The sequence below is a fragment of the Anoplolepis gracilipes genome, chromosome 1 (genome assembly GCF_047496725.1).
Source record: "Anoplolepis gracilipes chromosome 1, ASM4749672v1, whole genome shotgun sequence".
Lineage (NCBI taxonomy): Eukaryota > Metazoa > Arthropoda > Insecta > Hymenoptera > Formicidae > Anoplolepis > Anoplolepis gracilipes.
This window is the reverse complement of record NC_132970.1, coordinates 17,364,230-17,383,545: the sequence shown is the minus strand read 5'-3', so window position 1 is coordinate 17,383,545 and position 19,316 is coordinate 17,364,230. Positions and strand designations below refer to the sequence as shown.

General features: G+C 36.6%; 1 protein-coding gene across 2 annotated transcripts; it reads right to left on the bottom strand.

Annotated features, from left to right (window-relative positions):
- Window positions 1-3,429: 3,429 nt before the first annotated feature.
- Window positions 3,430-18,059, bottom strand: LOC140667369 (potassium voltage-gated channel protein Shaw). 2 transcript variants are annotated; one of them, XM_072895274.1, is made up of 5 exons: window positions 17,545-18,059; window positions 11,654-12,032; window positions 7,245-7,508; window positions 6,112-7,156; window positions 3,430-5,061 (listed from the first exon to the last, which is right to left on the bottom strand). In XM_072895274.1, the coding sequence occupies exons 2-5, from the start codon at window positions 11,978-11,980 to the stop codon at window positions 4,997-4,999; spliced, it is 1,701 nt and encodes a 566-aa protein (XP_072751375.1). In that variant the 5' UTR covers window positions 11,981-12,032; window positions 17,545-18,059; the 3' UTR covers window positions 3,430-4,996. The 2 variants fall into 2 exon arrangements, with proteins under 2 accessions (XP_072751375.1, XP_072751464.1); XM_072895363.1 differs by having other exon boundaries at window positions 7,245-7,439.
- Window positions 18,060-19,316: the final 1,257 nt, after the last annotated feature.

The following is a 19,316-nucleotide window of genomic DNA, read 5'->3' as shown; positions in this document are numbered from 1 at the left end:
ATCTAAAATTAAAAAATTAAAAATATACACGAAATAATCTGGGAGAAACATAGGTATGTAAAAAATTTCCTTAGCTTATTAAATTAAAAATACAGTAACAGTCTACAGTCTTTAAACGTTTATAAATCGAAAATATATTTTACACCGTAATATCACACATGCTATGAGTTAACAAAATTGAAGTAATGTAGAAAGGATTTATTTTATATATTTTTTAATTTTCTCTATCACTTTTCTCTTTTACGCAAACTTACACGTGTCTCTATCACTGAGGAAAGCAAATCTTTTAATGTAGACATTTAAACGAGACTTAGAGTTCATAGTTTAATTAATCGTGTATGTGTCAGTTTCATCTCCGCGCAACTATTTAAATGCTAATTTGCTCCCAACTTTTCATATTAGCCTGATTTGCATAACAGAGATTTATTAATCATTCATATTTAGAATATCTCCATTGTTATGATATAAATAAATTTTATCCATCCGTCTAAATATATTTTTTTTTGTAATATTAATGTACATTCTGTACACGGTTTCCATACGAAAGCAATCGTGTCGTTTTGCGCGATGGGACATTTATATCGTCGTTTGATCAATTTCTTTCTTCAACGGCATATCAATCATTTTTTTTTTTTCTGATTACTATGCTGTCGCTATATAAACAGAGTCAACATATATGTGGCTTAGAGGAAAAATGACATGCAAATGTGTACATTGGGCAGTAATTTATTTATTGTAAAATAAGAGAGAGAGACACGCGTAAAACGTTTTTGCGCGTGTAAATTTTTAAAAATTTCAAGATAATTTCTTATTGCTAATATCATTATTGCAGAGAGATATGCGTATTTAAGATTTATGAAGCTGCGAAATTTCGGAATCAAAACAGGATAACAATTCATGAGAAATATCAGGTACTTGGTGTATAAAGTTGGATATTAATTACAGAATAAACACATGCACGTATAAAAGCAACGCAGATTGTGCGCAATAAATAATATCAAGGCTGTAACATGATAGCCGATATTGCTATATAATTATATTATTCTACGAGTGGAGTGAAACATGATTTGTGTTATTCGTTCGCAAATCAAAATGTGGCGATTTGCAGTGTATGTGTGTGTGTGTGTGTGTGTGTGTGTGTGTGTGTGTGTGTGTGTGTGTGTGTGTGTGTGTGTGTGTGTGTGTGTGTGTGTGTGTGTGTACGGGAAAGATAATATTAATTCAACGATTGAAATCTCTCAGTACGCTTAGAGGATATTATTTTTACAGTCTCATTAACGCTAGTATATCGAATGCGATCAATCTCTCTCGTCGCGTCGAATTAAAGACAGAGACGATATATGTATAAGGGGTAGATGTTGGGCTGTGTATAAGTTGTTGATCGATGGTGCGATCGAAATTTTGAAAGAACGCGGCTGTGCTCGATATATCGAATCACAATAACGAACGGAAACGCGCGTAATACGCGTAATACGATTAATTTGGTCGAAGAAACGACGATTGTCTACGAGATGAAACGCCGACTGTGTAATGCTCGCGAGATCCGTACACTTGATCGCACATGTGCCTATGTGATATGCTTTTGTCGTGTTCCTCGTTCCTCTCTGCACTTCTTCTCTCCCTCCCTCCCTCCCTCCCTCCTCTTCCCTCCCCCGCTCCCGCTCCCGCTCCCGCGCTACCCTCTCAGGCACAACAGATACACATACACAATGTACGTAACGTAGAAAGGGATGTTCTCTCGCAATGAGACACACGCGAGCCGCTATAACTCTGTTTATTATTTGTTTCGCGCGTATGAGCAACGGAAGAAAAACAACCGTTGAGACTGCTCTTTTTCACTGATATTATACATATGATATCTTGAATATTAGGGGAGGGCACAGAGGAGCTCGTGGATTGGTCCCGGGCGATATTCACGATGCGCAAAGTGATATACAGGTCCGCGTCTTCATCGCATCTAACAATAGGAGCGACCGTCCGTCGTAGAGGAGAAAAAGCCGTATCTAGGGAGATCTCCTATTGAATAAAGAGAACTTTTCACATTTTCACCGCTCATTTAGCGTCTCGTCGATGAGATGAAACGTGGCTGCGCGAAATTTCCATACGTCTAATTTAAAGTTCGCGTAATAATAATAAATATCGAGATGACAAGGGAGAAGAATCGAAAAGCGCCAAGTTTATCGCCAAATGGGCGATGAGAATCGGACAGAGAAAAAAAAATGCATACTGAAAGTGCGGTGAGAATAACAGTCGCGCGTACGCGCGTATATAAGGGTGTGAAAATCTACGACGAGCAGATATATCTATCGATAACCTTGCTATAAAACACGTGCTGCAATGCGGGGATGCAATCTCCACTGTCGTTCATTCGTTCTATTCGTTTACACGAGTTTCGTGGAAAAAAAAATAAAAAAAAAAAAACGACCCTAACGATGGAAATAATACAGTTGCGCGATAGATATAGACGATGCCTGCGGTAGATAGGAACACGGGGCTTTCTTCCGTGATGAGTAATCGATTTTTTTTTTTTTTTTCTTTAATCGAGGAAACGTGTATAAACCGTAGCGATGATATCGACAATGCAAACGTATATAGCATCGACGTAATGAAGTTTACGTCCCCGGGTTTCTACTGTTATCCCTCTCGCCGAGAGTGTGTATTATCTCAGAGATCTCTCATCATCTATCTTAAATTTAGAAGTCACGCGGGTGATGTGCGATGTTCACGTGAATCACAAACATGATGGTCTGGTGGACGGTATAAGACATTCGGTTACATTCTCTTGCAGGATATTTCCGTTTGCCTATTAATCGCCAATTACTCGGAAATCAAAGGTAACATTCTGAAAAGAATAAAGAACGTATAGGAATAAACATTAAATACATTCTTGCGTCTCTATATAAAAATGGAATATCCCTAACTATATATATGTTCGATAAGTATCCGAAATTGTTTGACACGATTCATCTAAGAAACAGTCTAAAAGAAAAATTACAGTTATTTTCGTTAATAAATATACATTCGAGAAGAAAGTATTTAGGAAAGAAGGATAAATTATAAAAGTATAAAGTATTCTCGTCTACAAATTATAAATACATATGTCACGTGGCGTGTTTATATATTATATCTCTCAGAAAGAGCGAAAGGAAAAATCTAGATAAAATTTTTCTCAAAAAGATCCATCTTTTCGACGATATATATATATATATATATATATATATATATATATATATATATATATATATATATGTACAAGTGCCAATACACATTGATTCGTTTATCCGCTACCAATGAAATTGCTTGCATTATTTAATTCTTTTACAAATATTAAAAAATTCAAATCATGAAGCAAAGGAAGGAGGAAAGTTTTCTATTTGTTACAAGAGTTTTTCTCTCTCTCTCTCTCTCTCTTTTTCACATTCATACACACACACGCACACACGCACACGCACACGCACAGTTTGTCTATTTAAATTAATAAATGATTCCTGCTATAACTGTCGAGAGACTCTCTCGCATTCGTTTTTATCTTCTTTTTTTCCATCCCTGTCTCTACGGTATATATTTAATATTATTTGGCATCTAGAATTAATAGAGAAGAGATACGTAGTTAGGGAATACAATCCCGGACTGCATCTTCGATCCCGAGATTTCGGGATGTGTAAAATAATTTTCCGGGATCCCGGACTTATCCTGGGATTAAAAAAATTTTTATTAAAAAAAATATTTTTTTGTTTAAAATTTAGGTTGGGTCATTTATTATATATCAGATTTTTAATATTATATAATAAAATTAAACACGTTTCTCTGAACTTTAGAAACTTAAATTAATCTTTGAAACAAAAACAAACTAGAAATAAAAAATATGGTCATATATAAATAGTTTTTATAATTGTTGTTAAACTAGCAATTGTTACTTACATATATATTAATATTATTCAATTTCTTTTATAAATTATATAATTCATATAATTATATAACAAAACTAAACATTTGCGTTTGTATCTTAAACTTTAGAAATTTAAATCTTTGAAACAAAAATAATCTTGAAAATAGAAAAATTTGCTTACGTTAATAATTAGTTCTCACAATTACTAGTAACTATTACTTATATATTATTTAGATTTTTGAAAATAAGAACGGAAAAATAGAAGAGCATTTAAAGTTAAGAATCTATGAATGAAAATTCTACAAATATTTATATGCAAAATATATTTAAACAATTTTATTTATAGTTTAATTACGTTAGTGAAAATTATTCTAAATTCACAGCTGATAATTAGTGAAAATTGTTTTAAATTCATAAAAAAATATTTTAAATAGATGATCCTTAAAAATCTCGAAATTCCGGAATTAGTAGTTTACAATCCCGGGATGGTCGGAACTAGAAAAATAGCCGGAATCCCGTATCCCGGGATTGTATTCCCTATACGTAGTGTACAAACTGTCGAGTAGAGCTCTCCCGATGATGGTTCCTGTCACGCGTCCGGACCGAGCGACCCGGGAGTTTCGTTTTTCCCTTCTTCTCAATTAATTCTACACGTTCCAGATAAATAATAGATATACACTCTTTGTAGGGTCTAACGAGCCGTCGCAAAATTTTTGCCGTCTCTTTCTTTTCCAATCGGATCTCAGCCGCCACGCTCGCCACGGCAGTGTTTATTTTGCCTAGCCGTTTGTGAAATGTGGGCAACAAGAAGCCACAACGCTTCGGCGATGCAGCGTGATATTAAATTAATTTTTCCACTCCCTCCCCCCTTCTTTTCTTCGTCACTTTGTCTGTCTTTCTCACTTTCTCTTTCTCTCTCTCTCTCTCTCTCTCTCACTCTCTCTTTCTCTCTTTCCAAAGCGCGTTCCTGAATGATGAAATTTTTACGAATCTTACAGGACAATCTTTGATTAGGGGGCGTACACGCCGCGCCGTTCGCTCCGAATTAATTCCGACCAGTGAATGATAGCCGTCTGTCTCTGTGAACGCGCTACGACCGCAAAATGGTTAATCCAAACCTCCGGCTCTCTTGGTCCCGTTGGTTCGTAGGTTACAATTCCTCCGGTCTTCCTCTGCAACCCACCATACGAGGAAAAAAAGAAAAAGAGACACTAGAGATTGGTCGGCTCGCTCGACGAGATTTCAGATTTGTACGAAAATCGCAAACTCTCTGTTTGACATTTGTCAATTTTCCACGCGACGCTTTCTTTTTCTGGGACTCGATTAAGTAAAGGCAACGATAACATCGGTTAATTTAGCCGCATGCCGTTTTGAAGATAAAGAGAAACATGGAAACTATAAGTAATACACATTAGACAGGTGATGTGAATATCTAAATCTCACGTTTCGTTTCATGACCACTTGTGCTATATGTACATACGTTTGTAATAATTATGTATTAAACGCACACACATATGCGCTTTACTGCAACTTCACTTTACTTCTTGTATACACGACATTGAGCATTAACACGCGAAATTTGAATTTGTAAAAAAATATATGAGAGAGATTACTTACAATTAGATATAGAGAAAGGAAACATGTGTAAGTCATGTACACATAATCAGGCTTTCGCAAAATAGCGATTTATGTTAATCTTTCATGACCTATCGTTTCCTTTTTTCCCCTTCACATTTTTCGTAACCCCCGTCTATTAACGCGCGATAAAACAATTGGTATAAATTTCAATACGGTCAGTAGGATATCAACTTGGCTTAAAGAACTTTTAGATAAGTCATCTAAAAAGACCAAGTAAAATGTATCGCGTGACGATGTGGTCTCTCGTGAATAAGGATAAGGTAAAAAAAAAAAAAAACACGCAGCACAAACGGATACGATAATCTATTATACATAAATCTGCATCTCGTATTTAATTGGACTTGATTTTTCTATTGGATTAATTTCTGTCAAATTGTTAAATTAACCAGAATTGTGGTGCAAAGTAGAAAATTGAAACTATGAAATTAGATTAACGCGAATGGGGCAAATCGGTACGTAGTTGTGATCGCGTAGCGGGTAGATTAACAAGTGTTAAACGAGAGTCGAGCTGGCGAAATTCGTGCAAGATGCGAATATTTTTTTTTTTTTCTTTTTTTTTTTTTAATCGAGCGCGTTCGAGTTACCTGTTTTCGTGGCGAACGGATCCTTGGGATGATTCGTCTTAATGGCGTTCATTCGGCGATTCTGCGGTCCTTGGCCGCCGCCAATGGGGCATCCGACGCCGGGCGTCTGGCCCATGCCGTGGGGACCAGTGGCGATCGTGCCGGCGGCGGACTGGAGATGTGACAATTGCTGGCCGCAACCAGAGGGCCCGACGGCCCCAGGCCCGCCGGGCACACCGGGCGGCGCGCCTGGTGCCCTCACACGTGGCTGCTCGACGGGCAGTACGCGACGTCTCTTCTTGGGTAACTTTGCTCGCGCCTGCGTGTGACTGTAATACATCGCAAAGTTGCTAACGATCACGGGCACCGGCAGGGCGATCGTGAGGACACCGGCCAGGGCGCAAAGCGCACCGACAAACATCCCGATGTACGTTTTCGGCACCATGTCCCCGTAACCGACGGTCGTCATCGTCACCAGAGCCCACCATAGACCGAGCGGTATGCTCTTGAAGTCGTTCTTGGGGTTGTACTGAGTGCGTTCCGCGTAATACACAAGACTGGCGAAGATGACGATGCCGAGAACGAGGAAGAATACCAGCAGCGTGAGCTCCTTGGCTGAGGCCCGAAAGGTCTGTATCAGGATCTTGAGGCCCGACGAGTGACGCGTGAGCTTGAACAGCCTCATTATCCGTATGATGCTCAAAAACTCGAGAATGTCGGCATTCTCCAGATGGGCCGCGAATCGCTGCAGCGCAAGATCGACGTAAAAGCTCAAGGTAGCGACCATGTCGATTAGATTCACCGAGCTCTTGATAAAGTCGCAACGATTCGGACTCGCGGTGATGCGTATCAAGAACTCGAAGGTAAACCAGGCGTTACAGATGCATTCGATGTAGAAGAAGACATCGTGGGCGTTGGTGCGAGTCTTGTCCACCACCCAGGACGTTACGTTGTCAGTCTTTACCGAACGGTTCACGATCATCGGCACTCGCATGTCCGGATGGGTCTTGAGGCAAAATGAGAGTATCGAAACGCAAATGAAGAAAACGGAGACTATGCTGATTATCTGAAAGATATCGAGAGCATATACTTTTAACTGTTGCATTTAGCTATTTTGCAAACTATTAGTGCGCGTAATTCAACTTGAATTGTACCTTGGCTGCGACGGAGGAGTAGGGTTCATCAAATAGTGACCACATCTGAGGCTTGAGCTTTTGCCACCACGTGAGAGTCCCCTCGTAGTACGCCTCCTCGAAGCCGAATTTCCGGGCCAGTTCCTCTTCGGTGGGTTTCTCGGTATCGAGGTCCAATCTGTCGAGGACCGTCAATGTTTCCTGCGTATCCCGGTGCTGCAAGGGGCGTCGAGGCGAAGAGGTTGGGGGAAGAGAGAGAGATGCAACAAGGATCGTTATTTGTACCTGTGAATCTCTTTTTCGAGGATGTTTTTTTTTGCCTTTGTGGGAGATATAAAGCGCGCGTGAGAAAAGCGAACCGCGCGTTGCGTGCTTCCTTGCGGAAAAAAGAAAGCCCGTTTGGCTTTGATCAGCCTACTGACATGACCTTTGTCTAACTACATGTATATCTATTTAAATTTATTCTCTTGTTTTATCCGAGACATAATTTTCAAAGATTCCAGACATAATTATCCATAAATTATTAAAGCAAATATTATTTAATTATTTGTTTCATTCCTCTTTTACAAGATTTCCTTTTGAAGGAAATGTTGTATGAAAAAAATTACTCCTTTAAGAATGATTCTATATATATATATATATATATATATATATATATATATATATATATATATTTTATTAAATATCTACTTTTATTTATTTATGCTTTTTCATCTTTATTTTTTAGCCTCTTAAATATTATAATCTTGTTGGTCTGGAGGAATTAATTCAAGTATATAAAACGCGTAAAATTAATTCTACATATTTCCCTGAGTCTGATTAGAATATTAAAAATTGACTGTATTAAAAAAAATATTAAAAATTAAAAGCATTTGAAAAGACACCAATGCTGTGCATTAAAATCGTCAAAAGAGCGTTTGAGCGTGATTCATGATAAAAGACATACAGTACTTTCTGATAGAATGAATCAGCGATAAATTTTTTTAGTCTGTCCGATAGATAATTTTACATTCGTTTCTATTTGTTATCTTGATCTATTTGGTATGCTGGAAAAATTTATTTAACGAAACAGCCTGTGTATCTTCTGCTTTTCATATATAAATTTATAACGTACTTTACCTACAATAATGCCAAGAAAATAGATTGTAAGAGCTAAGCGCAGAGTGCAAATAAAAATTCACGTTTTTTTAAACGAAAAGCACATTTAATTAAACGTTTCGATCTATCTTCAGCAATACCAATTAAATACGTATATAAAACAGAATAAAGCTCTGAAAAGCGCAAATACGCATATGTAATAAATCTTTTATTGGTGAAAAACGAGACTACGGAATGCGCTCTTAAATAAATTCCTCAATATAACGCCATAATACCAAAATTAAAAAAAAAAAAAAAAAACAGAAATAGAATCCATCCCAAATCTCGAACGCACGAGAGAATTACAGTAATACGCACGCAACCGTCATTCAACAGGCCGGATGCACAAATGAATATAACAAGATCGGAAGCTGTATATATATATATATATATATATATATATATATATATATATATATATATATAAGTCGTCAGTAATAAAGCTCGACGGTCAAATGACAAAGCAGAGAGAGAATAAGAAAGATTAGAATTTCTCTTTGTAACATATTTTCTACAAGGAATGTATATGCATGACGTAAACACATTCCTGGAAACTGTTTTTTTAACTTTCTGATTAATAGCATTTCTGACACGAATCTCTTATTCAGCAAGGACTCCGCATCCGACATTTTTACATTATTTCAATCAAATTCATGATAAGTCAGTCTGTATTCCGTATGATAATTGATTTTTGTGTGATATTAATGTTTATATAATTTTATGTTTATTAATTCTCGTTTTTAAGAGTCTTCCCGTCTGATCGACATATGAGACACAATCCTTACATGAAATCTTATACACTACATTATTATGCGAAATAATTAAACGAGATATCTTTACGAATTCGGATGAAGGAACGTAGTTTATTTATATTCGTGCGACATCATCAACATATCAAAAATAAAAGGAGAAACTGAACGGAAACTCTCAAAAGGAGACCAAGAGCCTTAAAAGTTTGCTGATGAAAAACATCATTAAATGAAAAGAATATCAAATTGAATACAAGCTTCACTATACGTACGCACTGTACGAATGTGTCTAATGGCACTAATTTTATTATATATCATACTTATGATAAACCGATTGACAATATACATCAGCTTATGTATAGATCTAAAGTGATGCACATGCTGCTTATTAGTAGCAAGCTGATTCAGGCAGTGATATAATATTTAAATATTGCATTATAAGCAGCATAATACATGCAATACGTATCGAAATATTTAAATATTGCATCGCTGCATCTGAATCGGCTTGCTACATATAAACAACATTTGCATCACTTTAGAGCTATAAATAAGTTGGCATATAAGTTCGGCTTGTGCTCAATTCGACATTCTTTTCATTTAATGGTGTTTTTTATCAAACCTTTGTGGCGCCCATTGTATTCTCCTTTGTCTCTTATAATAATCGATTTGACTATGCGGGCTTTAAAGAGTAGGGTGCTCGGAGGTTTTCAGTTTAGTTTCTCGTTTTATATTCAATATGTTGCGCAGATGTGAATAAACGTTCTTTGATCCACGTTTATAAAGATACTTGTATAACTATTTGCATAATAATGTAGCGTATCCACTAGATTTCATGTAAAGACTGTGACTCTTCGTATTTCGGTCGAACGGACAGAGTCTAAACACGAGAATTAGTAAACATAAAAAATCGTATAAACGGAATTAAAAAAATCATATAAACAGAGATAGAAAAATCATATAAACAGAATACCACAGAAAAATCAGTTATTATGGACTACATTTATGTAGACTGAATTTGAGTGGAATAATGTGGAAATGTTGGATGTGGAAGCCCTTTCTGAATAAGAAATTGGTGTCAGAGATGCTATTTATCAAACGTCAGAAAAGAGTTAAAAAAATTCAGGTTAAAAAAATAGTCCAAGAAATGTTTATATTATGCATACATATTCATTGTAGAAAATATGTCACGGATTTGAGAAATTCCGCACTTTGTACGGGTTAGTCTTTCTCTCCTTGAGAGTGAAGTTTTATTACCGTCGACTTATAGACATCCGACCTTGTTGTATCCATTTGTGTATCCGGCGCGTTGAACGACGATTACGTGTGTATTGCCGTAATTCTCTCGTGCGTTCGAGATTTATAGTGAATCTCTTCCTGGTTTCTATTGTTTTTCTTTTACTTTTTGTATTTACTTTTTAGTGTCATATTGGGGAATGCATTTGAGAGCGCACTCCAATAGTTTCGTTTTTAACGTCTGGAGCCGGTAAGAGACTTAGGGTAAACTGGACATAGGGTTAAGATGGACATAGTTTTTTAAAATGCAAAAAACATACTTTTATTTTTGTTATTTTTTAATAGTGCTTGGCATATTGTCTTCACTGAAGCTTAAATTACGTAATATTACCGAAATTAAAAGGAAAATATTTAATAGAAATTTTATATTATCAAAATAGTACGACGTAAGCATTTGCCATCTTACTCAACTTTTAAGGAAAAGATGATCATAATATATAAAAAGATAGTGAAAACAAAAATAAAAATTATAGGTCATATAACAATTTACATATCTTTATAATATGTCTAACGTCGATTACGATAGCTTAATTGTAATTTATTCGACGTTATAACAGTTTTTAGTGGACAAATGAAAAACTTTGCAGGTAGTCAAAAGTAAAAATATGATATAAGATTCACAATATCGTTATTTCGAATAATGTATGCACATAAACTACTGTAAATATCGTTTATCTTTGGTAATGACTAAAAAAACGCATATGTAGCGATTATTGAAAAAATTACAGTCTATGGCCATCTTTTCCGTATGGCCGTCATACCCTAGTTTACCCTATTACAATATGCGTACCCGCTTTTAAGAGTTTTGTTCCGTTATAGTCCGAAAATGAATCGTAACATTTAATTAAATATGTTTTTCTCAAAAAAAAAAAAAAAAAAAAAAAAAAAAAAAAAATACATGAGTTTTTATTTCCGCTTTTACATTCTGCGCTTGATTATAGCTTCTCTCCTAATGTTATTTAATAGTTTTTATTTAGAGCTTTATAAATCATTATTATTGAATTTATTCTATCTGTAATGTATAGATATAATTTATAAATTATATATATATGTATATGTGCATATATATAAAATTTATTATATAATAAATTATATAATAAATTGTAATATATTATATATTTATTATATAATATAAAAATACATCCGTTTTTTTTCACTCTGAGCTCTCGAGTGCAGCCCTTGGTGCACGCTTAAGCGTGATTAGGCGTGATTAGGCGTGGATATTTGAGTCAGACATTGTTCACGATATACCTGCGTGTAGGTCATCCAACAGCAAGGCTCGACCTGATTAGAATCGAGCCCCCAGAAATCGAGCTCTTCCTCGAAGAGCGGGCCGCAGACGTCCGTGGGATAGTGCAGCTTCCCGGTGCGATAGTAGTTGAGTACCTGGGCGAAGACGCCCGGGTGCCTGTCGAAGAAGTACTCGTTGAGGATCGGATCGTAGTTGGCGAGAGCCTCGGTCAGCCGCGAGAGCCTCGTCGCCGGGATCTTCTTCAGGGTCGCCTTGTACGTCTCGTGCCGGATACCGCCCACGTTCAGAACGACGCGGTTCTCCGCGTCCATGTTTATCAAGTTCATTTTGATCACGGCTCTGCTACCGCCGGCCCCGAATCAAAGAAACCCATGTGATCTGCAAACAATTAGCGGTACCATCGCGTGATCCGATATTGGCCTATCGTTCCTCATTAATCCTATTAAACTTTTTAAAGTTAAACAATTGATTTAATTTGTGTCTTTATAAACCGTGAGATTCGATTATATAATTTCGTCGCTTGCAATTTTAATCTTGTTTAAATTTGCGCGTAAATAATTCTTTTCGTAGTAAAAGAGTTTGGAGAATTTCCAAGAGCTTTATTATTAATTGGACGAGAGTTTCATTTCGTTCCCTGTTAAAACACGACGAGAGGTGTTTCGTCAGAATTTACGCAATTATTTTTGATCGTACAGGATTAAAATCGCGTAGGCTACATAATCTTATTCTCCGTTACGTTAAAATCAGGTATCCGTGATCCTAAAAGGATCAAGCGAAGAGCATGGAAAATGATTTAATCGTAATGTATTATCCTAGTTGCTTTGACATCCTCGTAATATCATTTGGATTACGTAGCGTAGTCCCGACGCGGAATATGCCATAATGGTGCCATTGCCGCTTCAAGTTCTGTCCATTTCAAAGACTGTTTCAGCGATCGTGTGAAACGGAACACAAACTTTGTTCCATTTAACATTAAGATAATTGTGACGTTTGACATTTAATCAAAAGCAGCGTATATGGCTCAAGAGTACATCTCGCAAATAGTTAGCATCCAGAATTGTGCCGACTCTTTAAATCCCCAGTATATATATGTGTGTGTGTGTGTGTGTGTATGTGTTTTTGCAAGAATCGCATTCATCACAGTTTTATCCCTCTTTCACGACGTAGTAGACAAAAAAAAATTAAATACTTATTAAAATATATTAAATATTTATTAAACCTATTAAAAATTTATTAAATACAATAAGTAAAATAGAGACTCTTTCAATAAGTACAAATTAATTTAAATTAATCGAAATGCTATCCGCAAAGGTAACAGGAGCAAAAAAATATATTACTGCTAATAAAATTGAAATTATATATTATATAATTTAATATCGTATATGCGTTTTAGTTCTCTTCGAGTCATTTAATACAAAATTAATAAAGACAAACAATCTGAGAAATAACATAATATATAATGAAATTATTAACAAAGTAAACAAAGTGGAATAATTTCAGAAAATAAATATATACATTATATCTATTCAAAACACCGTAATTAAATTTACTCATTAACACACTTAGAGCTTCAACAAACAAACGCTGACACGAAAAATGAATTTCTACTCGGTACTAAACGTGAGGAAGAAACGTGCATGTTCGATTCATCCATATCTCTGAACACTATATTTAGAATATGTTTCTATAGAATATACACTTACAGAAAGAAAGTACTAATAATCAAGGAGAGCTACGCACTAACGCAAAGCTTCGCCGCGAAACGCAGTCGTTTACTTTGCGAGAATGTCAGTTATCATAAGAGTCTAAAGTCAAATGTTACGATATGTCTGAGTTATTAAAATAATATTTATAAATCCGATGTCAAAATCCATGTTAAACTTTCAACGATCGGCAAAAACATGCCTGTAACAAGTCGGTATCAGTCTACTTTAGATTTAGTTTTTGTGTCTCGATATAAATTAGTTTTGAAATCAGTTTTTGTTTTAAATTATTGACTCTTCATCCAACATATTAACATTATCTCAAACTCATGGTTTCAAAGATTGTTTATGTTATATTATGCTCAGCATAACTGCTAATTGAGAGATGTTACAATTATAATATAATTTCTGTGTTCTTATTTAATATGAGTTTTAAGTAGTCTTCGAGTTTGTCTAGCATATGACGACACTATAGTCAATGTGTGTATGAAATTTTATAATACTTAATTATAAAATTAAGAGAATCAAAAAATTCTCTCAGTCAAGGAAAAACTGAGCTTTTTTATAACAGAGAAGATGTGTAGCTTACGTAGAAAAAAAAGATTATTCTTACTTTGACAATATCCTTAGTTTCAAAATGTAAATCTTAAAATGAGATTATATTGCGTTAAAAAATAAAGAAAATTTGCTTGGATAAAGACATTTTATATAGTTCATCAAGAAAAATATATTCTTATTATTTAAGAATAATTTTCTTGAATGGAGAGGAAAAAATGTTGAATAGAAAATAACACATGTTCAATCGAAGATTATAATTTTTATAAGTTAAAATAATTATTTTATTCTTGAAATGACAATCATAGTATTGAAATAAGAGTATAATATTATTAAAATTTAAGATATTTAAATTCTTTCAAGAAGATTAGAAATTGTTGCGTATATATGAAACAATAAACGCGTTCACATGAGTATATAAGTTTTAATTTGACACTTACTTTTTTCTGTGTACAATTAAGAAATTTTCCAGAAAGATAGGTCTATGGAACCAATCAAATTCAATGACATTGTTATTGACAACTATAATCAAGAAAATTTAAGCAATTGTCGACATCTTTATCTAATATAAACTGCAATCCCGGATGATATGCATTAAATGTGTTTAAAACCGCTTTAAATGTTAAAGATGACGCAACAAGAATCAAAATGTGTACGACATTAAAAAATTTAAATTTTATTCGCAGTAATAAGTTATTTGCACTAACACACGTTGTGTGTTGTTGCAAGTGGCTCTTATTTGTTCGATTAATTTAGATTAATTTGTACACACAATTAAAAATCATCAGAAAAATATCTGTTACAACTCTGTACGTATAATTATACATATTTCTACTTATGACGTTTTTTATGTCTTTTACGTCTACATGTCGCGAATACAAATACGTTCGTCGAGTTTTGCGGGTAAATTATTTTCTGTTGTTGTTGAGTTATTTATATGTAAGCTTCTCTCGAACCGGATATTTCTTAGTTATCTTTTCTCCATTATGTAACATCAATAAATTTGCGCCAAATTATGCACGCATGTCTATAATATATCGATAATTCCCGCCCGACGTGTAATAGAAGGGCTTTAAAGATGATATTTCAGTGATGAACTCGAGTTGAAAGAGAATAAGCTGCAATTAGATTTTTACTTTACAAGCGCTACATACATCCGTAATGTAAATTCAGAAATTTTCGTTCGATTTCCAAACGTTGGTACGTCAAGTAATGATAATCGAAACTGAAGGAAAATTTTTCAATTTACATTACAGATGTAGTGCTTGTAAAATGAAAATTTTACATGCGTTACAAAGGAAGAACTAAATAAGCAATACGTATCTGGAAAAAGAAAAATTATATTAAAAAAACAAATTAAATTCCATCCTCTCCCGTTGTATCTTTTTTCATTCAAATTCAGATTCGCGACGTAGATTTTAAAATATTCAAGTTTCTGAAAAAAAAAAAAAAAAAAAAAAAAAAAACTGATTCATAAGAGACGTACTTGTGTGTAGAACATTTACGGTTCTGTGATCTTTCACCGTGTAAAAGTAGAATTGTATAAAAAAAAAAGGTGTCGCGTAAATCAAAGAGAGACAGGTAGTATCGGTTTTTCAATCCCATGTCTCTTTGTATTGTACACATGTCTGTGTGTGTGTGTGTGTGTGTGTGTGTGTGTGTGTGTGTGTGTGTGTGTGTGTGTGTGTGTGTGTGTGTGTGTGTGTGTGTGTGGGTGTGGGTGTGGGTGTGGGTGCAAAGTTATACAATTATAAAAGCTAACACGATACAGTTTGCGACTGTTTCCTGCATGGACCGGAGTTCCTCGATTACACTGGCCAACACCATTTTTAACATCATTTGTAACACGAATGTATAACCACTTCCGATGCATTTTTGCATGCTGAACACGAATCCGTTGTCGAAATTTGGCTATCGTGTCACAATTTTGAGAAAAATGGCGTCAAAGAGACGAAAAACGATGATTTCAAGGATTTTTAAGACGCAGCGGCACCGGCAACAACATTTTTTTTCTAATCTTGTTAATGACATGAAATAGCTCTTGAAAACAGCTGTTAAAAGTACTTACTTTCCACGTAATGTACTATTACGATGGAATAAAATGCGTTTTCCATGTATCACATGAGAGATGGAGTTATATTTAAATTATATTATATCTCGAAAAACAAAAAATTATACCAAAACAAAACTAAATGCATTCCAAAGTTAAAAGTTGATACTTTCGCATGACGTTAATAAAATTTGCCGCCGGTGTCACAACGTCACGAAAACTCTCGCGAATCATCGTTTTAAGCCTCTTTGACGCCATTTTTCTCAAAATCGTGACGTGACAGTCAAATTTGAACAACAGGTTCGTGTTCAGCGGGCAAAAATATATCGGACATGACTATTCGCACTTGTGTTAGAAAAAAAAAATCAAATTTTATCGGACAGTGTCATCAAATTAGACAAACCCCGCTCGCGGGATTTGTCACAAGGGAAGAAACCATCTGCTGGAGGGGCAGACACATGTTAAGAGATCGATCGCGCTATTTGAATTCCTGCGTGCATTATCAGGCCAGATGCATCCTGTAGGGCGCGAGGTCGACGCGCCAGAGTCCTCGAATTAGCGTGCATAAACGCGATTCTAAATCAACCCTGATCGCCAGCCGTCGACGGCGGCCGTGGTGGCGGCGGCGGCGGTGGGAAACGTCTAGCATCGATAAAATCCGATCGAATCTTCGAGGCCGGTGCGCATTCCCGATGACGTCATACCGTACATACCGTGTATTTTCGCACGTGCACGAGCAGCGGCGTTTCTCGGACGGGGATGATCGACCAGCGAGAGAAGGAGGAAGGGAATAATCTCGAGAACATTCTCATTCTCGCATATATATATATATATGTTACAAGAACCCCTAATGAGGCACCTTTTTGTGACCGAGGTAGAAATTAGCATCGGAAACGACGTCGACGACGACGACGGCGACGGCGGTGGCGGCGGCGGTGGCGGTGACGGCCGTCAGGCGGCGTCGGCCAACCCCTCGTCGCGCGAGAATCGATAGTCTGCGTGCACGAGAGGCCGATAAGCGCCCCGTAACGGCATTACCGTCTCGTTTATTCGCCTCCGCGAATATTCGTCTCCTTGACGAACGTGCTCGACGAATCGCTCGTGAAAATCAGGTCCGGGAACCCGATGAGAAACCAAAGCTCGAGCTCAAGCGAGCCGTGCGAATCAAACGAGGGCGATTAAAAGCGAGACGGGCGATCTGTGAAATCAATGGACATACGACTGAACAAGAATGTTGGAATATTGGAGTAGGTCGGACGCGAATCGACTTGGTCTTGCGACCAGGCTGAACTCTGTACGGTAACATGGACGAACGTCTTGAGATGATCCGTTTGAGATAATTTTGTCCTGGCTGACAAGATAATCTGCAAAGATTAACCTTCTAACGGTTAACCGCACGAAGGGGACACACTAAGGGGTGCATGTTCGAATACCCTCTCTCATTCCTCTTTATCCTCTCTCCGAGATATTCCAAGGGAAAGTATCCCTCGTGATCGACACGTTTCCATTCGAACGCGCAAACATTCAACCCTCTCCCTTCTCGTACAAATCCCTCGTGTTCGCTTCTCCGATGGATACCCACCCTCGGTCGCGCTCTCTTCATGTCTCGGAGATCTTCCGCGACATCTCGACGGCACTGCTCCGGTTCTCCGCATTCTCCATGTCGTCGCGATGTGACGATGGCGCCCCGCGACAGTTGGCGCACCGGGTGATCTCGCACAATAAAATTGTAGTCACTACGTCGTGTTCGTTTCGTCCTTGGATTCGCGTGAGCGAGTTTCCCTCGTTCTTCTCTTTCTCTCTCTCTCTCTCTCTTTCTCTATCTCTATCTCTCTTTCTCTCTCTTTTTCCGTCTCTGGCAGAAGGTCAGGTCAGGCAGGGAGAACGCACCGCGGTCGCAGAGGGCGTTTTCCCCGTCGCCGTGCTCGCGAATGGACGATCATCGGCGGCGGTCAGGCCTTCATCGCGGCGTCACTCGGCAACACGAGCACGGACGAGTCATCGTCATCGTCGCCGGTTCGCGTCGTCGTCCCCGTGACCGACCGACAGCGGATCAGACGAGGGCACCGACGGGCGACTCGATTGCGGCGCGTACGGAACTGATCTGACGAGAGAAACGACGGCGACGGCGTCGTCGACGTCGTCATCGGAGTGGGGTAGGGCGTCGCGACGGCGACGACGTGCGGAGGGTTATCGCCGACGCGCGCGCACCCCCAACGCGTTTCCCGAAGCGTCGCCGTCGCCGTCGCGACGATGTCAAGTGGCTCTCGAGTTGCGACCGAGTTCGAAGCGATGACTTCTAAATTCTAAATTCTTCATTTCTAGGATTACATCAAGTCTGATCTTTCTCGATGTCTTTATCACCGAATACGCAACTTCCTTATCCTGTGAAGCCACAAAATGTATTCGGACATGTTTCTCAAGATCTGTTATTATTTGTCGTATATTTAAAAATACACTCGATAATTGTGTGAGAAACAACATAAAGTTGATTAATATATCGAAGAGAAGTAAACAAAAAAATATGAATGCTTAATATTTTAATTTTAAATTAATGAAGAAATATTTGGCATTAGAGCAATAATATGAAATTGTATAAAATAACTTATAACAAGATTGAATCCTATAAGGTAAACTCGGCTAAGATGACCATAGTTTTTTAAAATGCAAAAAACATACTTTTATTTTTGTTATTTATTAATAGTGCTTGGCATATTATTTGCAGTGAAGCTTTAATTACGTAATATTATCGAAATTAAAAGGAAAATATTTAATAAAAATTTTATATTATCAAAATAGTACGACATAAGCACTCGCCATCTTATCCCACTTTTAAGGAAAAGATGACTATAATATTTATAAAAGAATAGTGGAAACAAAAATAAAAATTTTTTATAGGTCATATAACAATTTACATATCTTTATAATATGTCTAACGTCGATTACGATAGCTCAACTGTAATTTATTGGACGTTATAACAGTTTTTAGTGGACAAATGAAAAACTTTGCAGGTAGTCCAAAATAAAAATATGATATAAGATTTACAATATCGTTATTTCGAACAATGTATGCACACAAACTACTGTAAATATCGTTTATCTTTGGTAATGACTAAAAAAACGCACTATGTAGCGATTATTGAAAAAATTACAGTCTATGGCCATCTTTTCCGTATGGCCGTCATACCCTAGCTTACCCTAAGAAAACATCGTATCTATTTATGAAATTAAACAGTATTAAAATTTAGAGATATACAAAGAGTTTACAAATTAGTCGATCAGATTTTTCTGATCCTCTTCAGCGCATAAAAGTTAATAAATTAAATAAAAGCTATGTTAAATCATTTACAATAT